At 42.9% G+C, this 25,614-nt stretch overlaps 1 protein-coding gene across 4 annotated transcripts in view; it reads left to right on the plus strand.

Annotated features, from left to right (window-relative positions):
- Positions 1 to 25,614, plus strand: part of SH3BP2 (SH3 domain binding protein 2) — a 32,103-nt gene that overhangs the window by 852 nt on the left and 5,637 nt on the right. For 2 of the 4 annotated variants that reach the window (XM_083399043.1, XM_083399045.1), the window contains exons 2-8: positions 14,018 to 14,157; positions 15,232 to 15,334; positions 16,186 to 16,303; positions 17,965 to 18,035; positions 18,663 to 18,751; positions 21,214 to 21,279; positions 24,181 to 24,760. In XM_083399043.1, coding sequence (XP_083255169.1) covers positions 14,022 to 14,157; positions 15,232 to 15,334; positions 16,186 to 16,303; positions 17,965 to 18,035; positions 18,663 to 18,751; positions 21,214 to 21,279; positions 24,181 to 24,760 — 1,163 coding nt within the window. In that variant the 5' untranslated portion in view covers positions 14,018 to 14,021. Of the gene's footprint in view, positions 1 to 531; positions 638 to 14,017; positions 14,158 to 15,231; positions 15,335 to 16,185; positions 16,304 to 17,483; positions 17,596 to 17,849; positions 18,036 to 18,662; positions 18,752 to 21,213; positions 21,280 to 24,180; positions 24,761 to 25,614 lie in introns of those variants that run through there. The other 2 variants (XM_083399044.1, XM_083399046.1) reach the window with 2 other exon arrangements.

Consider the following 25,614-nt stretch of genomic DNA (forward strand, 5'->3'; position numbering starts at 1 on the left):
CTGTGGGTCAGCGCCTATTGCTTGCCGATCGAAAGGTTGGCGGTTCGAATCCCCGCGGCGGGGTGCGCTCCCGTTGTTCGGTCCCAGTGCCTGCCAACCTAGCAGTTCGAAAGCACATCAAAGTGCAAGTAGATAAATAGGTACCGCTCCAGCGGGAAGGTAAACGGCGTTTCCGTGTGCGGCTCTGGCTCGCCAGATGCAGCTTGTCACGCTGGCCACGTGACCCGGAAGTGTCTTCGGACAGCGCTGGCCCCCGGCCTCTTGAGTGAGATGGGCGCACAACCCTAGAGTCTGTCAAGACTGGCCCGTATGGGCAGGGGTACCTTTACCTTTTACATAAGCTTGACATTTAAACGACTGCTGTGTTCTTGACATGGGACAGTATTTGAAGGCTGTCTCTGGTGCAAAGAAAATGGGTCTCCAGTAGGGAGTACCTTAACATACTGCTACAGGATATGTACTGGATTCCTGACAACTTCCTCCTCATGACCAAAAACCTGCTTAGAGAACTGTCCTCTTGCTTATGGCTTTGCTGTAGAGCCTTGGGTTCTTCCTTTCCTGAGACTTTGGGTGATGGCAAGGAGAAGCCTCCTCTTGCTTGGGCTTACAAATCAAAGAACAGGAAACATTTCCATTAGTAAGTAGCCTTGCTTTGAGAGCTGAGAATTAGCAATCTTGTCACCAGTAACCTGAAAACCTAGCAAAGTCTGCATTGGCTTCTCATAGTTGCGGTTGCTTCTCTTGGTTTTGCCTGGAGAGGCGGGCAAGGTCTTGGAGACATCTGAGGTATGGCCCTTGTTGGCTGGTGGCACTTGGAAAGCCGGCCAGCCTGGTCAATAGGATAGCAATGCTGCTTTTTAGCGTTGGATATGTGGCTGCTGTTTTGTTGTTCAATCCCTTCTTGGTGAAGAAGAGCATTAAACCAAGATGACTTGAGCAAAGATTGGCTAGTCTAAAATTTGCCATTTGGGCATAAGGTGCTTGTGAGGGTAGTTGGTAGGCAATTTAGAGTATAGTTTTGAAGAAAGCTGCCTTTTTCAAACATGGTTTGTCAAGTCACTACAATCTGACTATTGCAACCTATATAGCCTAAAATATGAAAAAGAATTTGTTATTTACAGCTCTCAAATTCTGTACATAGAATAGCATATCTGAGGAATGTCTATGAAGTCCCTGTCAGAATCATATCCCTAGATACCTTTTTAAAAACAGAAATTAGGTCTCCCAGCCTGTCTGCAGGCCATACCCCATTCTGGCTCACTGACTTGCCACCGGCCTCTGTTCCATCCCCTCCATTGACTCTCTTGACTGGTGAGCTTTTGGCAGCTGAGAAGCAGGGCAAGTGGAGCTGTGTAGTGCCAAGAGCTTGGTTGGAAACAGGGAGTAAATGCAATGTGATAGTGCTCTCCTTTTCCTGCATCTCCAGTTTGCTGCATTTCCTTTGGCTGTGCTGAGAAAGGGGCTTTTCCTCAAGCACACAGTGAAGAAGCAAAGAAAGGAAGTCCCTTTTGTAGTGTGAAGTCTGTATGTTTTGGCTCTGACATTGCTGATATGCAACCCCTCATCCAGTACAGCCATATTAGTATTAGTATTATTATTTATACCCCACCCATCTGGCTGGATTTCCCCAGCCACTCTGGGCGGCTTGCAGCAAAATATAAAAAATAAAATAAAATTTCAAACATTAAAACCTTCCTGTGACTTCATTACTTGATAAAAGATGACTTGAGTAGCCTGGGGTCCTCAGCAGGTGTGCCCTTTGTCATCCCTGCTTCCTGATATATTTATAGAGCCACTCAGTAGCATTAGATTATGCTACATCTAAATAGTGAGAGATGCATAATGAACTTACTTATGACAGTCTCTTCCACTAACAGATCAGTGTGAGGCAATCCTGAACAAGATATACTTGCTGAGTGAATGTGTTTGCACTGCTTTTCCAACAGTAGCAAATGAATAAATAAATGCAGAGGAGCTTTAAGACTCCAACCCATCATGCAAAAGGTTTTGCTTCTGGGGTGTCTTTGTGGTTGAAAGCAGAATGGCATATTAGTACTTGCACAGTCCATAAACATGGATGTGGGATAGTGTGAAATGGGAATAAGCTAGCAAATTCTGATGGAAGGCTGCTGCTTGGATAACTGTTGCCTGTTGCCATATCTGTTTTGAAAAAATGAGGTGTGTATGACTACAGGCATAACAGGATTGTGCTTCATTGAAGTGGGAACTGGCATGAGCAAGGTGAGGGGGGAAACCAGTATTTTCCTAGAGGTGAAGAAAAATGTAATTTAGGCAGAAATAGTTTGGAGGTAAAAGTTGAGAATCTGGTGAGAACTGAATTCTGCCAGAAAATTAATTTTCAAGGAATCTGGGGAACGTGAATATGTAAAAAGAAAATAATTTTATTACAGGAAATTGTAATTGGGCTTTTATGTATAAGATCTTTGCTGAATCAGTTCAAAATTCATTTGAGTCATCAATACGGAGTCTGGAGAATTCTGCTCTAGGTAGAGGGAGATACAGAATTTCGCTGTTTGCTTGTTTGTCAGTGCTCAGGAATGTACTTCCTTGAAGTGAATGGAATCCACATTCATTCATCCACACTGTTTTAAGTGAAGATTTTATGTAATTAATATTGTAATTTTTGGCTTGTTGCTTTACTTGATGTTTCCTAACACTATTACTGTATCATGAAGCACAATAGAGGTTTAGAACCATGAGGGGATATGGCTGGACGTTAGCTGCTTCATTTACTTTAAAATGGAATGCACATGGAGGTAAATAACACAAGGTATTTGTTTTTGGCCGAGAGAAGGGTTTCCAAAATGTGAGAAAGTCAATGATGTATACAGGTGCCTCTTTGTTTTTCTTATTACATGGAGAAGAATAATCTCTCAATATCTGTGGATTTTATTTGTGATCCTCTTTGTCGGTGTGGGAAGAACCATCCTGATTTGACTACCCATATTTGACCACTGTATACTTCTTTAAAAAGTATAATTAAATCTAAAATTTCCTCCCCCTTCCTTGCAGTTTTCTTGACATAACTAAACTTGACCAACCCTGATGCCCAAATGAGGGAAGTGAGCTAGGATGACAAATTTATGACAACTGTGAAATCAAGATAGGAGTAGATTAGCTTTACAGTCATAAATGGCTTTGTGGTGAGCAATTAACCACTTCATTAACTGTGTCTTTCAGGTGTCAGAAGGCTCTTTGCTGTTTTTCCTGAAAAAGAGTAACAGGGCTACTTTCTGAAAATTCATTAGCTTTGGAAGGGAGCATGCAGGGAAATAAATTCATTTGTAAATATTGAATTAATATGAGATATGCATGTCTATTATGTGCTATGTAAAAAAATCACACCATATGTGTAAAATATAACACATATACTGCAATTCAAACTGCATATATTTTTGCACCAGTGGATGACAACAGAACACAGACTTGCGCAAAATAAAGCAGTTGCAGTGAAATTCAAATACCACATGAAAATGTAAATGATAATCAGAAGGGTTGAGGCATGTTCATACATCGCTCTTCATCAAGCAGCCTTTTCCAGCTGTAGCTTGCCCGGTGTTTCTACAAGCTCACAAGGAGGATGGAAAGCTAATGACAATATTTCCCTTTTTGTCCTTAGTTTCTGGTATTCAGAGGTATTATGTCTCTGAAAGCAGTAGATTCATTTAGTGTACATAGGTAGTAGCTGTTCATTGATACTCTATGAATTTGTCTGATCCTCTTTAAAGCCATTAATATAGTGGTCATTGCCACAGCTTGTGAATTCATTCTATAAGACGTGAGGAGAAATAACATGTGCAGTGTTTTACAAAGTTACATTCATTCCCCTTCCTCTTGCTTCCAGAACCATGGAAAGCCGGGTTGGGGGTGCTGAAGGAAAGAGAAGAAATTCAGAGCACAGCATTCTGTGGTGGTGTAGCAAATAAAAGGTAAAGGCATTTGGTGTTTGGTGCCCAGGCCTTAGCTCTGATTTATACTAACTTAGGCAAGTTGCCTGTCTCCATCTTAGTCCAGCATTTTATCAGCAGCCAGTTAAATGTCTCTAGGAAGCTTACAAGCAAAGCATGAGAGCAACTGCAGTCTCCTGACTCCTAAGAGGAACTTTGTGTGGGTGAGACTGAGGGATTGAATAGCTTGGCAGGATAAGTGTGACTTGGACAAGCCCCACATTTTGGAAGCACCATCTGCCACTGCATTAATACTTAAACCATGAGCACTGTAGATTGGAATCAGTGTTCCAGCTTTTACAAAATACAGCCCCAGATTATAGATGGATAGGTGATATACCTACGGGACCACCTCTCCCGATATGCCCCATGGAGACCCTCAAGGTCCATAAATAGCAACACCCTAGTGGTCCCGGGTCCTAAGGAAGTTAGATTAGCTTCAACCAGAGCCAGGGCCTTTTCAACACTGGCTCCGGCCTGGTGGAACTCTCTGCCTCATGAGACCAGGGCCCTGCAGGATCTGATTTCTTTCCACAGGGTCTGTAAGACAGAGTTGTTCCGCCTGGCCTTTGGCTTGGAGCCAATTTGATTCCCTCCCCCTCTTTCTTTTTTCCTTTCTCCTCCTGTGACGAGGCTGAATTTTAATATTTTAATGTTTCAATATTTCAATGTTGTATTTTAATCTTGTTTTTAAGTTGTATTCAACTTGTTTTTATTATTGCTTGTTAGCCGCCCTGAGCCCGGCCTTGGCTGGGGAGGGCGGGGTATAAATAAAAATTATTATTATTATTATTATTATTATTATTATTATCCATAAACTTGGGCAAAGGGTGGCATGAAAAGAACACTCTATTTCTCTGTTTTGGTGTCTGTTGTTAAGCCACCATTTTTGTCATTAACTGGAGTGCCATAGCATTATCATTGTATAAATTTTCCATGTGGATGTGGAGAAAGAGGTTGTTGTGCCCACAAGTGGGGTAAACCAGTGAATCTTTATATGGTACGGATCCTTGAGACTATAATAAATAATACACGAGACGCTACATATGAATTGATTTTTAAATAGTTTTTTAATTTCAAATACTGAGCAACACTGGACCAACTTTTTGGCAGAAATGTTCCTGGAGATAATACTGCCTTTTGATAAGGGTTTCTGCTCTATTCATGGAGGTTTTACTTGAGGGCTTTCATTGCTAGTTGTTGGGCAAATAGTCCCTTTGTTAGATCATTACGAGAAAGCTAGAGCTTGCAGATTAAATTGTGGATGTATTCTGACTGTGGCAAATGTTGAAAGAGCAAGAAGAACTGGGTGGGGCTGGCTCATGTAGAACAGCACCAAGAAATTATTATATACCGTATTTTTCGCTCTATAAGACGCACCAGACCACAAGACGCACCTAGTTTTTGGAGGGGGAAAACAAGAAAAAAAATATTCTGAATCTCAGAAGCCAGAACAGCAAGAGGGATTGCTGCGCAGTGAAAGCAGCAATCCCTCTTGCTGTTCTGGCTTCTGGGATAGCTGCGCAGCCTGCATTCGCTCCATAAGACGCACAAACATTTCCCCTTACTTTTTAGGAGGGAAGAAGTGAGTCTTATAGAGCAAAAAATACGGTACTTTCACTGAGTAGTAGACACCAATGAAAAACATCTTTTTCATAGGACACCATGTTAAATATAATATACAGACAAAGAAACAAGTGAGCAAAGCTTGTAGGTAGAGTGTCAGGAGGACTAAAGCATAGAATGAGGCTTGGTGTGTGAGAGATGCTCATAAGACGACTGATTTTTTTTACTGTGTTCAACACAAGAGAAAGAACAAGGAAATAGTAGCTTTGCTGGAGAAATGTGATACAAGGTGCGTTTTCCGCCCTGGGCTCTTTTGGGAGGAAGGGTGGGGTAGAAATGTAATGAATAAACTAACGAATAATAACTTTTACTGTGCCTCAGTTTTCTCCCACAAGGTTAACCCGGCGAAAATATAGCAAATTGACAAGGGAGAGTGCTGCAATCCAAGTTGGGTAAAGCAGTATGGGAGCAGCTAGCAGCCTCTCTAAATGAATCCAGGGCTTGACAATTACTCAAGGAACTAAAGCTGTAATCTCAAAAGCCTCTGTCCATTCAGGTTTTCAGAATTGTTAGAGAACAAGAGAAGTAGAGGCAAGCTAATCCCTCCCGCTACAAAGAGAGGGAAAGAGGACCTAGGCAACTGCTGTGTCAATAGCATAATGTCAATAATGTCAATAGTTGGAAATGTTCTTGCTAATCTGATAACCCTGGTAGTCTTTACTTGGACTTTGTCATTTTAAGGCATTGTGCAACTGTACTCATTATATTGCCTATTTTATGGTTTTGTTTTTCACCTTCAAATTTTAATCTGCTGTTATAATTCTTCTCTCTGTTTTATGTACATCATAAAATGAAGTTTTAAAAACTTTGAAAAAAGAAAGAAAGCTGGACTCAGAAAAGTACATGCATTACAAAGAGCTGGCTAGGGTTTCTCAACAATAATTTATGCCTGAGTAACTGTATCTTCTTTTTAAATATAATTACTAGCCCGGGTAGCTAAGGAGAATGCTGTAGATATGGTATACCTTGTGAAAAGTCTTCTTACCCACCCATACTATTCTTTATGAGCTGGCAAAATGTGGGCAAGCTTGTGCTATTGTTAAGTAAATTTGCAGCTGTTTGGTAAGCTATGGTAAGCTGTTTGGTAAGAGTGCCTGTAATGGTTCTAGGGGTTGCTCGTGCGTAAGTTGCCGTTACTCCTGGCTAGGTTGCCTGGTTGAACCCTTTCTGTCTGAACAGCCTCAAGTTCCGTGGCTGCCTCAGTCGCTGGCAGAATCCGTCAGTGGGCGTTTCTTAAACCTCTTCCAGCATAGAAGCTGTTTGACGCCCAGTCTCCTCCCCCTTTGCCTGCGCAAAGTGGGTGTGGGCAGCGGAGTACTCGTGCCCTCTCCGCTGGTCTCCGGCGAAGAGTCCTGGAGCCACCTCTCTGATTCCCCCATCTGCCCCCCTTCTCCACTGGTGTTACGCTGATTTCCTTCCCCAGCGGATGGGCTACCTCTCTTCCTACTGGGACCCTCTCCGCCATCCCTCTGGAGCCTCCTCTCCGCCTCCAGCTCCGATGGCAGTTCCCTGACAGTGCTCATCTGTGGTGAGAATTGACAAGTTGAGTGCCATAGTCTTGGGCTCAGTGGCTTTCAACATAGTCAATAAATGACATGGATGAAGGAGTAGAGGGGATCCTTATCAAATCTGCAAGTGACATCAAACTGGTAGAGCTACCTAACAACCTTAAAGACAGAAACAAAATTTCAGAATTATCACGATGGGATGGAGAACTGTGCCAAAAGTAAAGATTGGTCTAACAGATTATATAAAGTTCTGCATTTGATTAGGCAGAATCAGGTGGATAAATGTTGAGTGGAATATACTGAGCTTTATTTACAACAGTGCATGTGGGAAGAGGTTTTAGTACACCACAAGTTAAAGGTGAGTCACCAGGGCAATATGATAGCTAAGAAAGTTAATGTAACTCTGTGCTTCATCAACAGAATTATAGCTACCAAATCTTTAGAAGTAATGGCACCCTTTTATTCTGCTTTGGTCAGATCTCACCTAGAATTCTGTGCCCAAACTCGATACCATAGTTTAAGACGGATACCAGTGCGGGGGCACTGGAAAGTGTCTGGAGGAGTGTGACAAGGTTGCTGAAGGCCCTGGAAAGATTAAAGGAGTTGGATACATTTGGCCTAAAAAGAAATGAAGAGGCAATTTGATAGCTATCTTTCAACATTTGAAGGTGTTATGAGTTTAGATGTGTGTGTGTCAATGTGTTAAACTGGGTGTTAGCCCTCTCTAATCCCAGGATCCAGAAATGTTTAAATCTGTTCAAGCCAAGCTTGCTTCCTGGCGAATGATCGCCTGGCCCTTAAGGGAGCAAACGATTAAGGGGCTCTGTGCGAGGCAGCAAATAGGTGGGGGGGGGCCCTCCCACAACAGACAAAGCTGAATTTGACATGGCGTTTTGGGGCTGTGATGTGAACTTAGAAATAAAGCAGCAAGCAGAAGAGAAAATCAGAGAGCAGGGTTTGATGTCTGAATCATAGAATCATAGAGTTGGAAGAGACCACAAGGGTCATCGAGTCCAACCCCCTGCCAAGCAGGAAACACCATCAGAGCACTCCTGACATATGGTTGTCAAGCCTCTGCTTAAAGACCTCCAAAGAAGGAGACTCCACCACACTCCTTGGCAGCAAATTCCACTGTCGAACAGCTCTTACTGTCAGGAAGTTCTTCCTAATGTTTAGGTGGAATCTTCTTTCTTGTAGTTTGTATCCATTGCTCCGTGTCCGCTTCTCTGGAGCAGCAGAAAACAACCTTTCTCCCTCCTCTATGTGACATCCTTTTATATATTTGAACATGGCTATCATATCACCCCTTAACCTCCTCTTCTCCAGGCTAAACATGCCCAGCTCCCTTAGCCGATCCTCATAAGGCATTGTTTCCAGGCCTTTGACCATTTTGGTTGCCCTCCTCTGTACACGTTCTAGTTTGTCAGTGTCCTTCTTGAACTGTGGTGCCCAGAACTGTTTGAATCCAAGGCTGTGGCGACAGGAGTTAATGCTGCGAGCCCCTCCACTGTAGGCTCAGATTGTATATGTATAAATAAACCATATATCATAAAGGCACCACAGTCTCCTCTGTGCCTCATTTCAAAGGAACTGGTTCAAATGTCAGGAGAACAAATTTTGACTAAATATTAGAAAAATCTTCATGTGTGTATGAGCAGTTTGACAGTGAGACAGAGTGCCCTGGAAAGTTGTGAACTTTTTGTTTGTCAGGTGGTCATGCAGCCTGCAGTTTAAAACCTTTGAGGTGGATGCAGTACCAGCAAATTACTTGCACTGACTAGATTGGCCTTGAAGCCCCTTCCAACCTTGTGATTCTATAGCCTAGAATAGCTTCCCTCAACCTGGTGCCTAGCAGAGATGTTTTGAATATCAGCTCCCGTTAGCCCCCAGTCAACACAGCCAATTGGTCAGGTATGGTGAGAGTTGTTTAGGCTCATCTTCAGCTAGGGAATGAGGGATATTTTCTTTATAATAACCTGCACTGGTTTTCTGCAAATCAAGTCTCTTTGCTCTTTCTTGTAGAGAAAACGTTTTGTCCACATAAAGGATTTAAGATCCAGTTTTAGCACTTCTCAGTATTTTCAGAGTCAGTAACAATCAAGTGCTTCATAGAGATCATTAAGTTCTTGATGACAGTGAGTATGGAAATTGTGCATCGTGGGAAATGCTAATGATTAATTGGTATATAAATGCCTTAAATAAATAATTGAAAAGAGTAGTGTACAGTATTAGAGAAAATCTTGATTGAGCATTCATATCGTAGAGTGGCTGTTAGCTCTAGAAGAGAAATTAACTCTCAGTGTAGATTAGCTGGTGGGGGATACAATTTTATGGATGTGTGGTTCCCTTTTCTTACTTATTTTAACTCATAGGGAGGGGCTTTTACTAGTTCTGCAGTTACAGGTGGGTAGCCGTATTGGTCGTATAGGAGGGCCGTATAGGAGGGACGCGGGTGGCGCTGTGGGTAAAAGCCTCAGCGCCTAGGGCTTGCCGATCAAAAGGTCGGCGGTTCGAATCCCCGCGGTGGGGTGAGCGCCCGTTGTTCGGTCCCAGCGCCTGCCAACCTAGCAGTTTGAAAGCACTCCTGGGTGCAAGTAGATAAATAGGGACCGCTTACTAGCGGGAAGTTAAACGGTGTTTCTGTGTGCGGCTCTGGCTCGCCAGAGCAGCGATGTCACGCTGGCCACGTGACCCGGAAGTGTCTTCGGACAGCGCTGGCCCCCGGCCTCTTGAGTGAGATGGGCGCACAACCCTAGAGTCTGTCAAGACTGGCCCGTATGGACAGGGGTACCTTTACCTTTACCTTTTAGCCGTATTGGTCTGCCATAGTCGAAACAAAATAAAAAAAATCCTTCCAGTAGCACCTTAGAGACCAACTAAGTTAGTTATTGGTATGAGCTTTTGTGTGCATGCAAGGTATCTGAAGAAGTGTGCATGCACACGAAAGCTCATACCAATAAAAACTTAGTTGGTCTCGCTAAGGTGCTACTGGAAGGAATTTTTTTATTTAGTTCTTCAGTGATTATTTTGGAGGGATTCTGTTGTATATAGGTACTTTGGCTGTCATTATACTTGATAATCTGTCTTGATGTGATTTGACCTTATCTATGTATCTAATCTTCAAATCCCGCACCAGTGCTGGTTGTTTTTTATGCTGTGAAACTTGTTAATAACAATACAGTGGTACCTCAGGTTACATACACTTCAGGTTACAGACTCCGCTAACCCAGAAATAGTACCTTGGGTTTAGAACTTTGCTTCAGGATGAGAACAGAAATCGTGCTCCGGCGGTGCGGCGGCAGCGGGAGGCCCCATTAGCTATAGTGGTGCTTCAGGTTAAGAACAGTTTCAGGTTAAGAACAGACCTCCAGAACGAATTAAGTTCTTAACCCGAGGTACCACTGTAGAATTTATGAAGAGTTGCTGTTTGGGCATATTGAAGTAAACTGCTCTTTTGGTAGATTAATTATATTTTGCTATGTTATTATTTGCATATGAATTGTTATTTCTTTGCTGCACTGATATGTTGAGGACATTTGTGTGACACTTAGAATTGTAGAGTTGGAACCCCAGGGTCTGTTGGTGAGAGAGGGGGAATTTAGTTTTAATTAAGTTACTTTATTTTTTACAGTGGTTCTATGCACAGTAAGCCCACAACTTAAGCACATTTTACTTGTGTGCATTCAGCTTTTTCATACTTGGAAAAATAAATAAATAAAAAGGGGATGGGCGCCCAGGAAAAATGACTTTGGCAATCCCACCCGCCAATAAACCCAATGTGTTTTGACTATACACAATCTTGGCTTTAGGCACGATCCCCAGAACATAAACCCTGGGAAAGTTGCAGGCATGCTTTGTTTGTTTGTTTAGTGGGGGAAGTATAATGAATGAATGAAATTGCATTAGAGTCCTTAATTCAACAGATAACTTACTCTGCTTCTGTATTTACTTATTATTGGAAACCTAATAATTCATATATATATATATATATATATATATATATATATATGATGCTGAAGAGCAATCAGTGTTCATAATTCTGAGCTTCTGAGTTGCAGCGTTTTTTTCTCAACCAGGATGATAAAAGAAATAGTAAAGGTAAAGGTACCCCTGCCTGTACGGGCCAGTCGTGTCCGACTCTAGGGTTCTGCGCTCATCTCACTTAAGAGGCCGGGAGCCAGCGCTGTCCGGAGACACTTCCGGGTCACGTGGCCAGCGTGACGAAGCTGCTCTGGCGAGCCAGCGCAGCACACGGAAACACCCTTTACCTTCCCGCTATAAAGCGGTCCCTATTTATCTACTTGCACTTAAGAGTGCTTTCGAACTGCTAGGTGGGCAGGAGCTGGGACTGAACGATGGGAGCTCACCCCGCTGCGGGGATTCGAACCGCTGACCATGCGATCGACAAGTCCTAGGCACTGAGGTTTTACCCATAGCGCCACCCGCGTCCCATTAAAAGAAATAGGGGAAAGAATATTTCTAAAGGGGTATAGCATTAAACCATGGGTATCGCCAGGATTTTTATTGGGGGAGGGCAGGACTTTTCTTAGAGCGGACAGCACAGATGTGATTGGTCAGTTGGTTAAGTATGTCTATTGTTTTACTTGATCTGGGGACGGGGCCGCTCCCCCCCTTGGCTATACCCCGCCTTGACTACACCCATGCATTAAACCAGGGGTCAGCAACCTTTTTCAGCCGTGGGCCGGTCCACCGTCCCTCAGACCATGTTGTGGGCCAGCTATATTTTGAAGAAAAACGAATTCCTATGCCCCACAAATAACTCAGAGATGCATTTTAAATAAAAGGACACATTCTACTCATGTAAAAACACGCTGATTCCCGGACGGTCCATGGGCTGGATTGAGAAGGCAATTTGAGCCGCATCCAGCCCCTGAGCCTTAGGTTACCTACCCTTGCATTAAACCCTTGTAGGCAGCTAGTTTTCAGTCTTAAGATGGCAATAGATGGACCTATTGCAGAGCAGACCGATTAGATCATAATTGTGTCTTGTTAAAAGAGATCATACAGAGTCAGGCAAGGGCAGAGAAGCAATGAAGACTGCATTTGGAAATACTGTGTGCATTTCTAGTTCCCCTTTTCAGCTCTGGTCAGTTGTCTGTCTTTCCGAAGTGCATAAATAAACTGGGACTTTCTGCTTTGTCGTTTTTTTAAAATAGACTGCAAACTTCCTGGAATTTCTGACTCGTTTTGACACCAAGCATGTACTCTGCTACCAGCAGAAGAATTTGTGTGCCGCTCAGCAGCTGAAAGCACACTTCTGCAACTGGAACAATAAACCCACTGAAAGCAAAAATAAAAATAAAAATTTGAAGACGAATGCCATGTTGTCATGGTTTTTGATATGTGGCACACACTTAAACATTGTCTACCCAGAAGTAACTCTAATTGAATTAAGTGGGGCTTACTCCCAGATAGCTGGGCCTGATGGAGGTCATAGGAGTGTGGAAAAGTCATTCTGGTTTTCTCCCCTCTTTCCTCTCTTGCAAAGATATTGTGGAACGTTAAGCATTGCAGTTTTACACCTAAGTTAACTGAAAGTGTCCTGCTTTGGTTCAGAAGAGGTCGAATCTTCCACGGATTGGATGCCTCTATTTTCATTGAAAGGCTGGAGGGTGTGAGATTCTACTGTGTCGGTTTATACAGTAACTATACATTACTCAGAAGCAGACCACACTGAATTCCATGGGAATTGCTCCACGATAACTATGCACAGCCTCGTAGCCTGAATTGGTTAGCCTTAAAGGTGCCACTCAGGACATCTTTACAGGGCCTCCCCATAAACTTCCACTTATGGGAAACAGATTTATTTTGGCTAAGATACCTTGGGTTAGAGTCACCCTCCTCAGATGCACCATTCTTGGTAATCCATAAAAGCTTATGCAGTAATACATTTTCTAGCCTTTAAAGTGCTACTGGACTCTTGTTTGTTTCTGCTGTAAACTAGCACTAGTGGGCTACCCCTTTGATTGAAAGTGTACCAGAAACCAAAACAAAATGGAGCAGGGTGTGTACTGACTGTGCAGTATGAGGAGGGCGAGTGAAGGAGATTATGGTTTGTTTTAGGCAATCCCTGCCCCCACTGTTTGGTGAGAATGAATGCTGGCTTTTGGTTCCGGGTCCACAGGAAAGACTTCCCTCCCTTGCTTTTTGTTTGCCATCTTTGCTTCCCCCCTCCACCCCATCACTGTTCTTGAAACTTTCCTTTTGCTGCTAAATCCTATGCTTGTTTACTCAGAAGTAAGCACTTCATTCAGGGAGGCTTGTTCTTTGGTAATGTCTACAGTTGCAGTCTCTATATTGGGATGGGGCAGGGGGTACTCTTTATCACTAGGGTGGGAAGTTTATTAGGCCCTTTGTTAACAGTATTCTGTAGCATCTTGTAAGCGCCAGCACTCTGAACTATGCTTGGAAAGAAACCAGAATTCAGTGGAGCTTTTAAGTACAGTGGTACATCGGGTTACAGACGCTTTAGGTTACAGACTCCGCTAACCCAAAAATAGTACCTCGGGTTAAGGACTTTGCTTCAGGATGAGAACAGAAATCACGCGGCGGCAGCGGGAGGCCCCATTAGCTAAAGTGGTGCTTCAGGTTAAGAACAGTTTCAGGTTAAGAACGGACCTCCGGAACGAATTAAGTTCTTAACCCGAGGTACCACTGTATTGGCAAAATGGTTCTCAGTACTCAATTCCAGTTACTAGTGTGCTGTCTTTGTATGGAAGCTAACACAGTTTTACAACACACTGCAGCAGTCTAAGCTAGACTAGTTTCTCTGTTTCCAGAAAATAGATCAGTGTTTGTAGGCTGTATCAAATTAGATAATGCATTACATGTAAATTGGTGTTGGTGTATGTTAATGAAATGATATCTCTAATGTGCTCATTTTGTAAATTTCAGAACAATGACTTCGGAAGAGACATTGTGGCCTGTCCCAATGAAAGCTATTGGAGCACAGAACCTACTGACAATGCCTGGAGGTGTTACCAAGTCAGGATACCTGCACAAAAAAGGAGGAACTCAGTTCCAGCTCTTAAAATGTAAGTTGGAAAACAAGGATGTGCCAACCTCAAATGCTTTCATTCCAAACTGTGATAAAGTACAGTGGTGCTCCGCAAGACGAATGCCTCGCAAGACGGAAAACCCGCTAGACGAAAGGGTTTTCCGTTTTGGAGGTGCTTCGCAGGACGAATTTCTCTATGGGCTTGCTTCGCAAGACGAAAATGTCTTGCGATTCTTGCGATTTTTTCCCGCTCCCCACCCCCTTTTTCTAAGGCACTAAGCTGCTAATAGCCTTTTAGCAGCTAATCCGCTAATCCCTTAAGCCTTTAATAGCCGCTAAACCGCTAATAGCGCTAATCCGCTAATAGGATTGCTTCGTAAGACGAAAAAACCGCTAGACGAAGAGACTCGCGGAACGGATTCTTTTCGTCTTGCGAGGCACCACTGTATGTGCTTATATTTGTACGGAGGCTATATCTGCACTAGGTCAAAGTGGACTAGACTTAATTTTACTGGCATGCCTTATTTCACTATCTGTTTTTAGTGCAGTAAATGTACACTCACCCCCACATCCTATTGCTGAGCTTTTGTTGCAGCTGTGTAGAATGTGGTTGAGTCATCAGCCAATGAAGTCTTGGGCAGATGTAACACCAGCTCCCTGCAAAATAGGGTTTGCAAACCAGGTACATGTGTTAGTAGCATGTCCCTTTTCAGGCACAAATGTCCCCTTCCTTTCCCTAGTTGGCCTTATGGCTACTTCTGCACTGAATCTGATGCTAACTAGATTCTTGTTTAAGCAGTTTCCAGGGTGGAAAGGAGGGGGGGAGCATGTGTTTCAGGGGCAGGTATCTGACTTGCAAAACCATTCACAAGGAGCCAGGATTGTGTTTTCACTAACTTTTATAAAATACTACTTTGCCCCACGTAGGGAGTATTTGGGATGGGGCGGGGGAAAACCGCTGGCATCCCCTAGCATTGTGATAGGCATCTGGGAATGCTATAGATCCGAAGTCCATCAGTGTTGATGCAAGCAAGTACATTTTTTTGGTAATCTAATAATAAATGAAGTCCCTTCCCCTCCCCTTCTTTCCATTTCCTTGATATCGGTCCAGGGCCACTGAGGTTTGTGATTATCCATAAGGGATGTATTTACTACTTTAAGAGCAGCACTTCGGCAGCTCCTCAGGGTGCCTTCTCACTGAAGGGCTATAATAGGTAAGTGGAAATATAGTTTATCCTATTGCAGTATTTCATCATGATAGAAATGAAGTTTTTCTCCCTACCTTATGATACTAGAACTCTTGGGGCCATCCAGTGAACGTTGGAAGATTCAGGAGAGTCAAACTACTTTTTCACGTAGCCCATAGCTAAATTATGGAATATGCTCCCATAAGATGCAGTGACGGCCATCAGCATGGATGACTTTAAAAGAGCATTAGTCATATTCATGGAGCATCTGTCTATCAATGCATTTTAATTGTTGAATTTGCTTTGGGAGCTGCCTAGAGAGCTTATGGTATGGAGTAGCTATATAATAAATTCAATTAATAATGCATGAATTAGCTTAGCAATACAAGGTTATTTGTGTTCTCACCAGCATGGTTTTATGAATTGTTGTTGTAATTATTTACATATATTTAAGCCTGAATATAGTTCCCACAGTGTGGCTTGTTTTGCATTTGCATTTTGTTTTACGCTTGTGTAGTACTTGCCTATTTCGGAGAATGCTTCATGCTGCTGATGAAGTCGGCTGTAGTCCACAAAGAAGCATGCCATGATAAATGTATTTTAAGGTGGTTGCAAGGCTCTTGGCTGCAACAATTAACATGGCTACCCCTTTGGAAGCTATTTCATGTGGTCCTCCTAATTTGTGGAGGTTGTTTCCACCTGTAGTTTAGTAGGGTTACATTTTTGTGGCTCTTTTAGACAAAGCAGTACAGATGTTGTGTTGTACATTGATTTGGTTGGTCTTTGGGACAGAAAAGTCTATATGCAATTGTAGTATGTCAATTTTGCTATCTTTATAAACATGATTTTACCTTAAAAATAATTTCATTGTTACATAGGGTTATGCGGGCAGCAGAAGAAACAACATCAAACAATGTATTTCCTTTCAAGTTGGTTCACATTAGCAAAAAGCATAGGACCTGGTTTTTTTCTGCCGCCTCTGAAGATGAAAGAAAGGTGAAATAAAATTTATTATCTAAATAAGATATCTGAAAGGCAATCAACGCTATGTTCCTAGCCATGTCTACCACTACTGTAGTGGCAAATTAAGAAGTTTAGGGTCCCTTCATGATGGTCACAGTTATGCCCCCTCACAGCCATAATTATATACTAATAATTGTGAAAAGCAGAGTGATATACTTTTAATTTTATTTTTCATTTTTACTATTTTAATTCTTTATAGGTGAAATAGTAAGGATAGTATGTTTCCTAATGGCCCAGTAAAAAAACAAAAAGCCCTACATTTCAATATTCTACTCCAACAGCAGACCCACTGGGATAAATAACATGATTTTTAAATGTATAGAATAATTGTTTTTTATTATTAATAATTTAATTGTGCTAAAATTATTGTTAATTTTATACTCCTCTTTCATAATTTTTAAATAAATGCCTTTATGCAAGATCTGTTTGTTTTGTATGGATACTGACCCCCCCCTCACCCTATGCTCCTTCCCCACAAGCAAGCAAAGGCCTGCAATCCTATTCCCACTTAAAGGTAAAGGGACCCCTGACCATTAGGTCCAGTCGTGACTGACTCTGGGGTTGCGGCGCTCATCTCGCTTTATTGGCCGAGGGAGTGAGGATACAGCTTCTGGGTCATGTGGCCAGCAGTAAATACAAAGAGACTTAATTCTGAGTAGTCATGTAGACCACTGTATTGCATGTTAACTATATGGTGAACTCTTAGAGGCTGCCTGGACTTCAGCTGCCTATTACGTAGCAGCATTTGCAAAAAATACTTTTAGAGATTACCTTACCTCAAACAAAACCACCTGAGGTGATTGAGGGAAGGGCAAAAGTTGGTCTTTAGAACTACTGAGATTCGAAAGACTAGAAAATGAAACAGAAGCAGGAAGGAAAAATGCACTAGAGCGGAGGGGAAAGCAGTAGCTCTTTAGGATCCCAGTAGGGTGTCCAAATAACTCACTTATCAGTTCTAACTTCACTCATTGGCTAAAAACACTGAAAGATGGGAGTAGCCAGGCTGGCATATGCCACAGAAATTGCTTAGAAAGGTGCCTGCATGTTTTTCTTCATCACTTTCCTTCTAGTAGGGTGAGAGGTTTTCTGCTTCCTTTTTAAAAAATGAAAGCTTAGGGTCTGTGCTGCATTGCAGGCATGGGCCATAGTGCAGTTGTATCATTCGTACTATTAAAAATCTGGCCGTGGGGTGAGGTTGGCCCATGTGAGATTACTCCCCTGTATAAATCTTGTATAATAGTGGCTTTGAAAATACAAATTAGTTAATAGAAGAAGAAGAAGAAGAAGAAGAGTTTGGTTTTGATATCCCGCCTTTCACTCCCCTTCAGGAGTCTCAAAGCGGCTAACATTCTCCTTTCCCTTCCTCCCCCACAACAAACACTCTGTGAGGTGAGTGGGGCTGAGAGACTTCAGAGAAGTGTGACTGGCCCAAGGTCACCCAGCAGCTGCATGTGGAGGAGCGGAGACGCAAACCCGGTTCACCAGATTACGAGACTACCGCTCTTAACCACTACACCACATAGAATGTTACATGCTTCATAGCTGTTTGTGTAGTTATATCTTGGAAACATACCTGTTTCAAAATGCTCGGTGCTTACAAATCCCACCAAATAAATGTATCATTTGTCTTTCAGGACTGGATGGCCTCACTTAGAAGAGAAATAGATCACTACCATGAGAAGAAGGAAACTGTTACTGACTTAAGGTCAGCACATGCTGGCACAGGCAACATGGCAGAAGAATGACAAGGAACTTGCCTTAAGCTGCTTTCCTCAATCTGGTGCTTTCAGAAGCTTTGGGCCAACTCCTTTTTTCTCAGACCATTGGCCATGCTAGCTGGGGCTGATCTGAGTTGCATTCCAAAACATCTGGAGGGTGCCACACGGGCTACCCCTAAAGTAGGGAGAATAATACATACATACATACATACATACATACATACCTTCCTTTTTAATTATTGGTACCCTGGCCATCTGACTGGGTTGCCCCAGCCACACTGGGCGGCTTCCAACATATATAAAAACATAATAAAACAGTACACATGAAAAAGCTTCCCTATACAGGGCTGCCTTCAGCTGTCTTCTAAAGGTTATATAATTACTCATCTCCTTGACATCTGGTGGGAGGGCGTTCCACAGGGTTGGAGAAGGCTGCTATAAAGTCTAAAATAAGAATGTTGCCTGTTAATACAATATCATTTTGTCAGTAACATAAGATATAAATAGTTTCCCAGTTACTTTGTATTTCCACAATCAATGTGCTCTAGTTTTTCTCTTCCCATAAGTCCAATGTACAAGTGTCATCTCTAAAACTTCTCTCTTGCTCTCTCTAGTGATTCTGGTTCAGATGTTGACAGTTTCTATGGCTCAGTAGAACGACCCGTTAATATACACTACTCTCAACATTCAATGGAAAATTCAGGTAAGAAGATAATTTAGAAGTTCCCTTTTCATAAAGGTGATGCAGCTGGTAGACATTTTTCCTGTGGAGTGAGGCAGAGGGAAGAAGCTTTCCAGTGGCTGGGCCAGATCCTAGGTTCCCCAACAGGGCTACTTTGACAGGTGGGTTGGCCTGGCCACCATCAATCACCTGACTTCACCTTGGATCTTCCTCTGCAGCACAGCTAGGATTCAAATGCTGCTTTTGCAGTCGCTGCTGGTCAGTTGACAGGTGATGACTTCAAGCTCCGCATTATGGAGTTCCCAACATGGAACTCTCTAACACAGCCAATCCCCACAGGCTTCTTTCACTGGCGATCAGCTGATTGACTGTGGCAGCAAGCCTCTCCTGCCAAGGAACAAACGGGAGCACACGTTAAGTCTCCTGATCATTTGTTGGCAGCCACACTCCTTAGGCACAGCTGCCACCTGTACTTCCACAGACAGCAACGAGTGCAGGAAAACCTCCGAAGTGAATGATGCCCTTTGTGGGAAGGCAACCCTATCCAAATCAGGTTTGACTTAACGGTTGTATTCCACCTTTCCAACAACAATGTTGAGCTCGAAGCTGCTCACAGTAATAGCAATCACGTTTTAAATTAGCAATTGTTACAATCACTATAACCGTATCAAAAACACGATAGCATATAAATAAGGCAGAAAACAAACCATAAAAACAAACTGTTAATGCACTTTAATATGAACTCGTAGTGATTCAAAAAAATATCAGAAATGGCACCAGCTCTGGGGCAGTTGATATATTCTCTCTGGGAAGGGAGAATTCACTTTCCCAGGCAGCTAGTTTTTCTTAGGTTTTAGTCTCCACTTCTGTTTCACCCTCAAATAAAGAAACTGATCAAATAAAGAAATGATGTTGAACGTAAAAGGTTATTAGCAATAAAGTGGAGAAGAAGTAAGAAAATTCAAAGGTTAAAAGGTGTAAAACTAAAAGGCTTAATTTGTAAAGATACTAAGAAGATTAAGATATATTAAGGTATTAAGATTAAGATAAAGATTAAGTTAAGATAGAGGGAAGGGATTTGCTGATCAAATATATGAACTGGAATACAGTGAAGGGAGGTGTGGGGAAGTCTGGGAAATAAGTAAATGCAAGGAATACTATGAAAATGGAATTGTTTTTATTTGTTTTTCCTTCTCTTCTCTTTTGTGTTGTTCTTTTTGTCGCTTTGTATTTTTGTATTTCTGTATTTTTCTGTTGTTTTTTCTTTTCTTTTTTTCTTTTTTGTAAAAACTTTAATAAAAAATATTATTAAAAAAAACAAATAAAGAAACGATGTTGTTTTTGGAAGGGTGGGGCAACAGGTTCCAAAGAAGATCCAGATTGTCTATATCTTTTCTCCACGTGAGAAGCTTAGGAGCATCCTTTCCACAGTCCCTTTGGACTGGCTTCCTTCTCTCCTCCCAGGTGCACAAACCCAGGCAAAGAGCCCTAGAGCTCTTGCCCTTTGGCTCACCCCAGAGAACCTGTACCACTGCCAAGGCAGGAACTCTTAAAGGTACATGGAGGGAAAGAGAACAGACAGGGTCCCTAATTAGTAGCAAAGCTCAATGTGAATGTATCATGGCTGTCCCTAACATGGTGAACGTCATGTTATGGATCATTAAGAAACAAGTTGAAAATGAAAAATCATAGCATTGTTATACAAATCTATAGTGAGACCACACTTGGAATACTGTGCCAGCTCACCTGGAAAACAGGTACTATAGAGCTGGAAAAGGTTTAGGAAATGACAGCCAAAACGATCAAGTAACTAGAGCTCCTATGAGGAAAGGTTGCAAAATCTGGGGCTTTTTAGTTTAGAAAAAGGCGTTCAAGAGGCGTTCAAGATTATGACTGTTGTGGAGAAAGTGAGGAGAGAGAAGCTTTTCTCCATCTCTCATAACACTCTCATAACCTGGGGTCATCCAATGAAGAATGTTGGAAGATTCAGGACAGGCAAAAGAAAAGGCACATAGTTTAAACTGTGGAATTCTACAAGAAGCAGTGATGGTGGTCACCAATGTGGATGGCTTCAAAAGACGGCTAGGCAAATTCCTGAAGGATAAGGCTATGCTGCACTTCCACTGGCGGAGGATGCATATTTCTGGCCACCACAAGTCAGGAGAGCACTGTTGTAATTGGCCCCTTGTGGAATTCCAGTTGCCCGCTGTGAGAATAAGAATCTGGACTAGATGGGCCCTTGTCTTGATCCAGCAGGGCTTCTCTTCTGTCTTTATGTTGGTTGCTTGCCTTTTAAAGGGGCACTGCAGTTTTACCATCCCCAAAGCAAGTTTTGAGAGGCCATGTATAAAGATGTGAGCAGGCTTTGTGTCATTTCCAGCCCAATCATGTTTTCCTCTGGCTGGGCAAGCTGCTGCAGAGCCCCTGACATGTACTGTCAAGTAACTTTGCTGTGCTATTTAATGCATTACCTTGATTTTCAGATTATGACCAGGATGAAGATGATGAATATTTACAGCCAGATAACTCAGATGCTATAAAGTGTGAAGGTATGTAGAACTAGGAAGTTACATCTCCACAGAAACCAGATTGATGATTTTCAGAAATCTGACCAGCCTGTAACTAATTAGTGCAATTTGTTGGTGCAAAGCTTGAAATAAATGAAGAGATTTATTGGTACTTGGTAACAGGAGAAAAACCTTGAGGGTTTAATGAAAACAATATCTATAGCAGGAATGGCTAAAGTTACATTCACCATTGGTAAACCATTTGGCACCCACAGTCCAGCAATAATAATAATAGTAATAATAGTAATAATAGTAATAATAATAATAATAATAATAATAATAATTTATTTGTACCCCGCCCACTCTGGGCAGCTTCCATAGAAACAAAAAATACAGTAAAATATCACAGATTAAAAACTTCCCTGAACAGGGCTGCCTTAAGATGTCTTCTAAATGTCAGGTAGTTATTTATCGCTTTGACATCTGATGGGAGGGCGTTCCACAGGGCGGGCGCCACTACCGAGAAGGCCCTCTGCCTGGTTCCCTGTAGCTTTGCTTCTCGCAATGAGGGAACCGCCAGAAGGCCCTTGGCACTGGACCTCAGTGCCCGGGCAGAACGATAGGGGTGGAGACGCTCCTTCAGGTATACTGGGCTGAGGCCGTTTAGGGCTTTAAAGGTCAACACCAGCACTTTGAATTGTGCTCGGAAACGTACTGGGAGCCAATGTAGGTCTTTCAAGACCGGTGTTATATGGTCTCGGCGGCCGCTCCCAGTCACCAGTCTAGCTGCCGCATTCTGGATTAGTTGTAGTTTCCGGGTCACCTTCAAAGGTAGCCCCACGTAGAGCGCATTGCAGTAGTCCAAGCGGGAGATAACCAGAGCATGCACCACTCTGGTGAGACAGTCCGCAGGCAGATAGGGTCTCAGCCTGCGTACCAGGTGGAGTTGGTAGACAGCTGCCCTGGACACCGAATTGACCTGCGCTCCAAGGACAGCTGTGAGTCCAAAATGACTCCCAGGCTGCGTACCTGGTCCTTCAGGGGCACAGTTACCCTATTCAGGACCAAGGAGTGTGTGTGGAAAGTGGGTGTGACTACCCTAGACTTTCACATGTGCACACTTGCATGAACACATAGCTCCTCATTCTCAGTGTATCACCGCCTCCCGGCCTATCAAATGGGCCAATTCCCATACCTATCAGGACACTGGGTTGGGTAGACAGATTTCAAACTCTCTACCTATCTTAGCATTGTCTACTCTAAACTTTTGCTTTCTGCTGCCACTGATAAAAATCAGGTTAGCATGCCAGAGAAATGTTGATTCTAGTTGGGAGGAAGGCACACAGGAAGAGTCACCTCATGCACCTTCCTCTTTGTGTAAATCATGCCGCACTCAGCCTGCCAAACTGAGGTGAGCTAAGAGAAGTGCTGTGTCTCCCTTCTGGTGAGGAGAGGAGTCTACCCTTCTCCATTCCAGCAATGCTCTACTTTAAAGGGCGATCTCAAAGGATGAGAATGTGCGTGCAGTTTGTAAGTGACCACCGCTGCAGGTGGCCCTCAGGTGCTCACCTCTGTGCTGAAGAAATACATTACTTAAAAAAAAAAAAAAATCCAAATAGAGTGGTGCCTCGCAAGACGAAATTAATCCGTTCTGCGAGTTTCTTCGTCTAGCGGTTTTTTCGTCTTGCGAAGCAACCCTATTAGCGGCTTAGCGGATTAGCGCTATTAGCGGTTTAGCGGCTATTAAAGGCTTAAGGGATTAGCGGATTAGCTGCTAAAAGGCTATTAGTGGGTTAGCAGCTTAGAAAAAGGGGGTGGGGAGCGAAAAAAAATCTCAAGACTCGCAAGACATTTTCGTCTTGCGAAGCAAGCCCATAGCGAAATTCGTCCTGCGAAGCGCATTGAAAAATGGAAAACCCTTTCGTCTAGCGGGTTTTCCGTCTTGCAAGGCATTTGTCTTGCGGGGCACCACTGTATAAACAAGGAAAAGAAATGATTAACAACACGAACAATGCAGCTGCAACTTACATTAAGCATATAATGCTTATACAGTGGTACCTTTCGAACATAATCCGTTCCAGAAGACTGAGTTCTGAAACTTTTGAAAACTGAAAACTCAGTAGTCGACAGCTAGGCCTCAGGATCTTGCACTCAGCAGAAGCCGCGTGGCATGTTCGACTTCCGAGGCACGTTCGAAAGCCGAAGCATTTACTTCTGGGTTTAGGGCATTCAAAAACTGAAATGTTCGTCAACAGAGACATTCAAAAATCGAGGTACCACTGTATAAGCAATCTCAGTTCCCAGCTACACCTGCCACTCTCTAGGCATGCTGCCTTCTATTGTAAGTAATATATTGAGATAAGCTAGATCCTGCTTCTGAATTAAACTAGGTTTCCCAATTAGTCAATCTCACAACCCTTTTAAAAGAACAAGTAACTTTCCAAGTCTCCTCAAATGTGACTTGCAACATCTGTGTTGAAGTCTTGATCACTAAAATCTCAAATTGTACCTCTGTCACTCATTCTTCCCACAAAATATAACTTTGGGATACATCCTGAAGTGTCTTTCCTTGCATACCAGATAATGGTTTGGTAACTGATGAGACTCAAAATGAGCACTTGGACTAGAGATGTGGCCTGCTGAGTGATGGCCAGATCTGGACCATGTCCCTTCCTTCTCTGTCACTCCCAGGGTCTGTGACTTACTCTAAATTACATACTAAATGGACTGTAATGCCACTAACGTCTTGAATACAGTTTTTAAAGTGGTTGTTGTCACTTGTTCTAATTTCTGCATCCCTGTCCTCTATTTGTGCCTCGTGGCATTTCCCCCTCTCTCCCATCTACAATTTAAATGACCTTTAAATAAATTTGTCAGATTCTCCTCTGAGTAGAAGACACTTCCATTTAAATGACGGGCTTGTTCTGCTTCTTTTTTACACAGATCATGTGGTATCTCCACCAGTGTACCCGCCTCCTCCGGTTCCATCGCCGGGAAAAGCTTTCTTTCCAGAGACAAAAGCACACTCGTTCTCTGGCAGGTGTGGCGTGCCGGTGCTTCCAGCGCCCTCCCTGAAAAAAAGCTTAACGGATGTGAGGCCTGAAGTCCTCTTAAGCAGGAGAGGAGAATTCCCTTTTCAGTGCCAAGCAGAGCATGATGTGAGACCCCACCCAGCACGTCATCAAATCACTAACCAGGGTCCACCAGTGCCTCCTATTCCTCTGGCCAAAAAGCCCACCTACCTCACAGAGAGTTGCTCTTCCTCAGGTATACGTCTGCCACTGACCTGCACTTTACGTACTGCTGAAGAGAATCAGAGGTTTAAAGAGAAAAAACTTCCTGCGCCTCCTTCATTGCCAAGCACCAAGCCCAAATTACCACAGTATCTTGTGACTCCACTGGTAAATACCCAGGCACCAAGGAAACCTGGACTTTTGACACCAAAAGTACCAGCTAAGCCTCAAGTGCCTTGTGAGAAACCACGGGTGCCTGTTTCTAAACCAGAGAATCCTTTGCCTCCACAGTAAGTTGGAAAACAATTGTGTATTGATCATGTTGGAGATTCTGATGTTAATTCAATTATGTGGTAGTAATTCATTTGCCATTCCCCCAAATCCTTGCCTTGGAATGGAAAGCTGCCAGAGCAGTCTTGCAAACAATTTGCTGAGTTACCAACCTACAAATAATGCACACAGTCTGCTTATAGATAAACGTGTGAATAGAAAAAAAACACCTTTTAAAAGCCCCTTATAACCTCCGATTTTAGTGGTGGGGGGGAATGGATTAAAAAACTAAGTTGTCCCAGGAATGCAAAATTTAAAAACACAACACAAAGGGAAAACATTTGTGAATTTTTTTTCTTACTATTTTTTCTGTTGATGTAACATCAGAGGTGGCAGAAGAACATAAATTTTTTAAGCCCCTGCTTGCTGCTGCTGCTGCTGCTGCTTCACAGATTCTAACAAATGGCAAAATACTGCACAGTTTTTCCAGGCTGCTGACTAAACCCCTGTCTTGGTTGGCTGAATTCGATTCCTGATTGATTGGTGACTGTATTTGTGGTCCCCTAATCCTAATTAATGGGATGCGGGTGGCGCTGTGGTCTAAACCACTGAGCCTAGGGCTTGCCGATCGGAAGGTCGGTGGTTTGAATCACCACGACGGGGTGACCTCCCGTTGCTTGGTCCCAGCTCCTGCCAACCTAGCAGTTCAAAAGCACGTCAAAGTGCTAGTAGATAAATAGGTACCACTCTGGCGGGAAGTTAAATGGTGTTTCCGTGCACTGCTCTGGTTTCGCCAGAAGCAGCTTAGTCATGCTGGCCACATGACCCAGAAAAACTGTCTGCGGCTCCCTCGGCCAATAAAGCGAGATGAGCA

This window comes from Podarcis tiliguerta, assembly GCF_965153285.1.
Source record: "Podarcis tiliguerta genome assembly, chromosome: 9".
NCBI classification, from domain to species: Eukaryota; Metazoa; Chordata; class Lepidosauria; order Squamata; family Lacertidae; genus Podarcis; species Podarcis tiliguerta.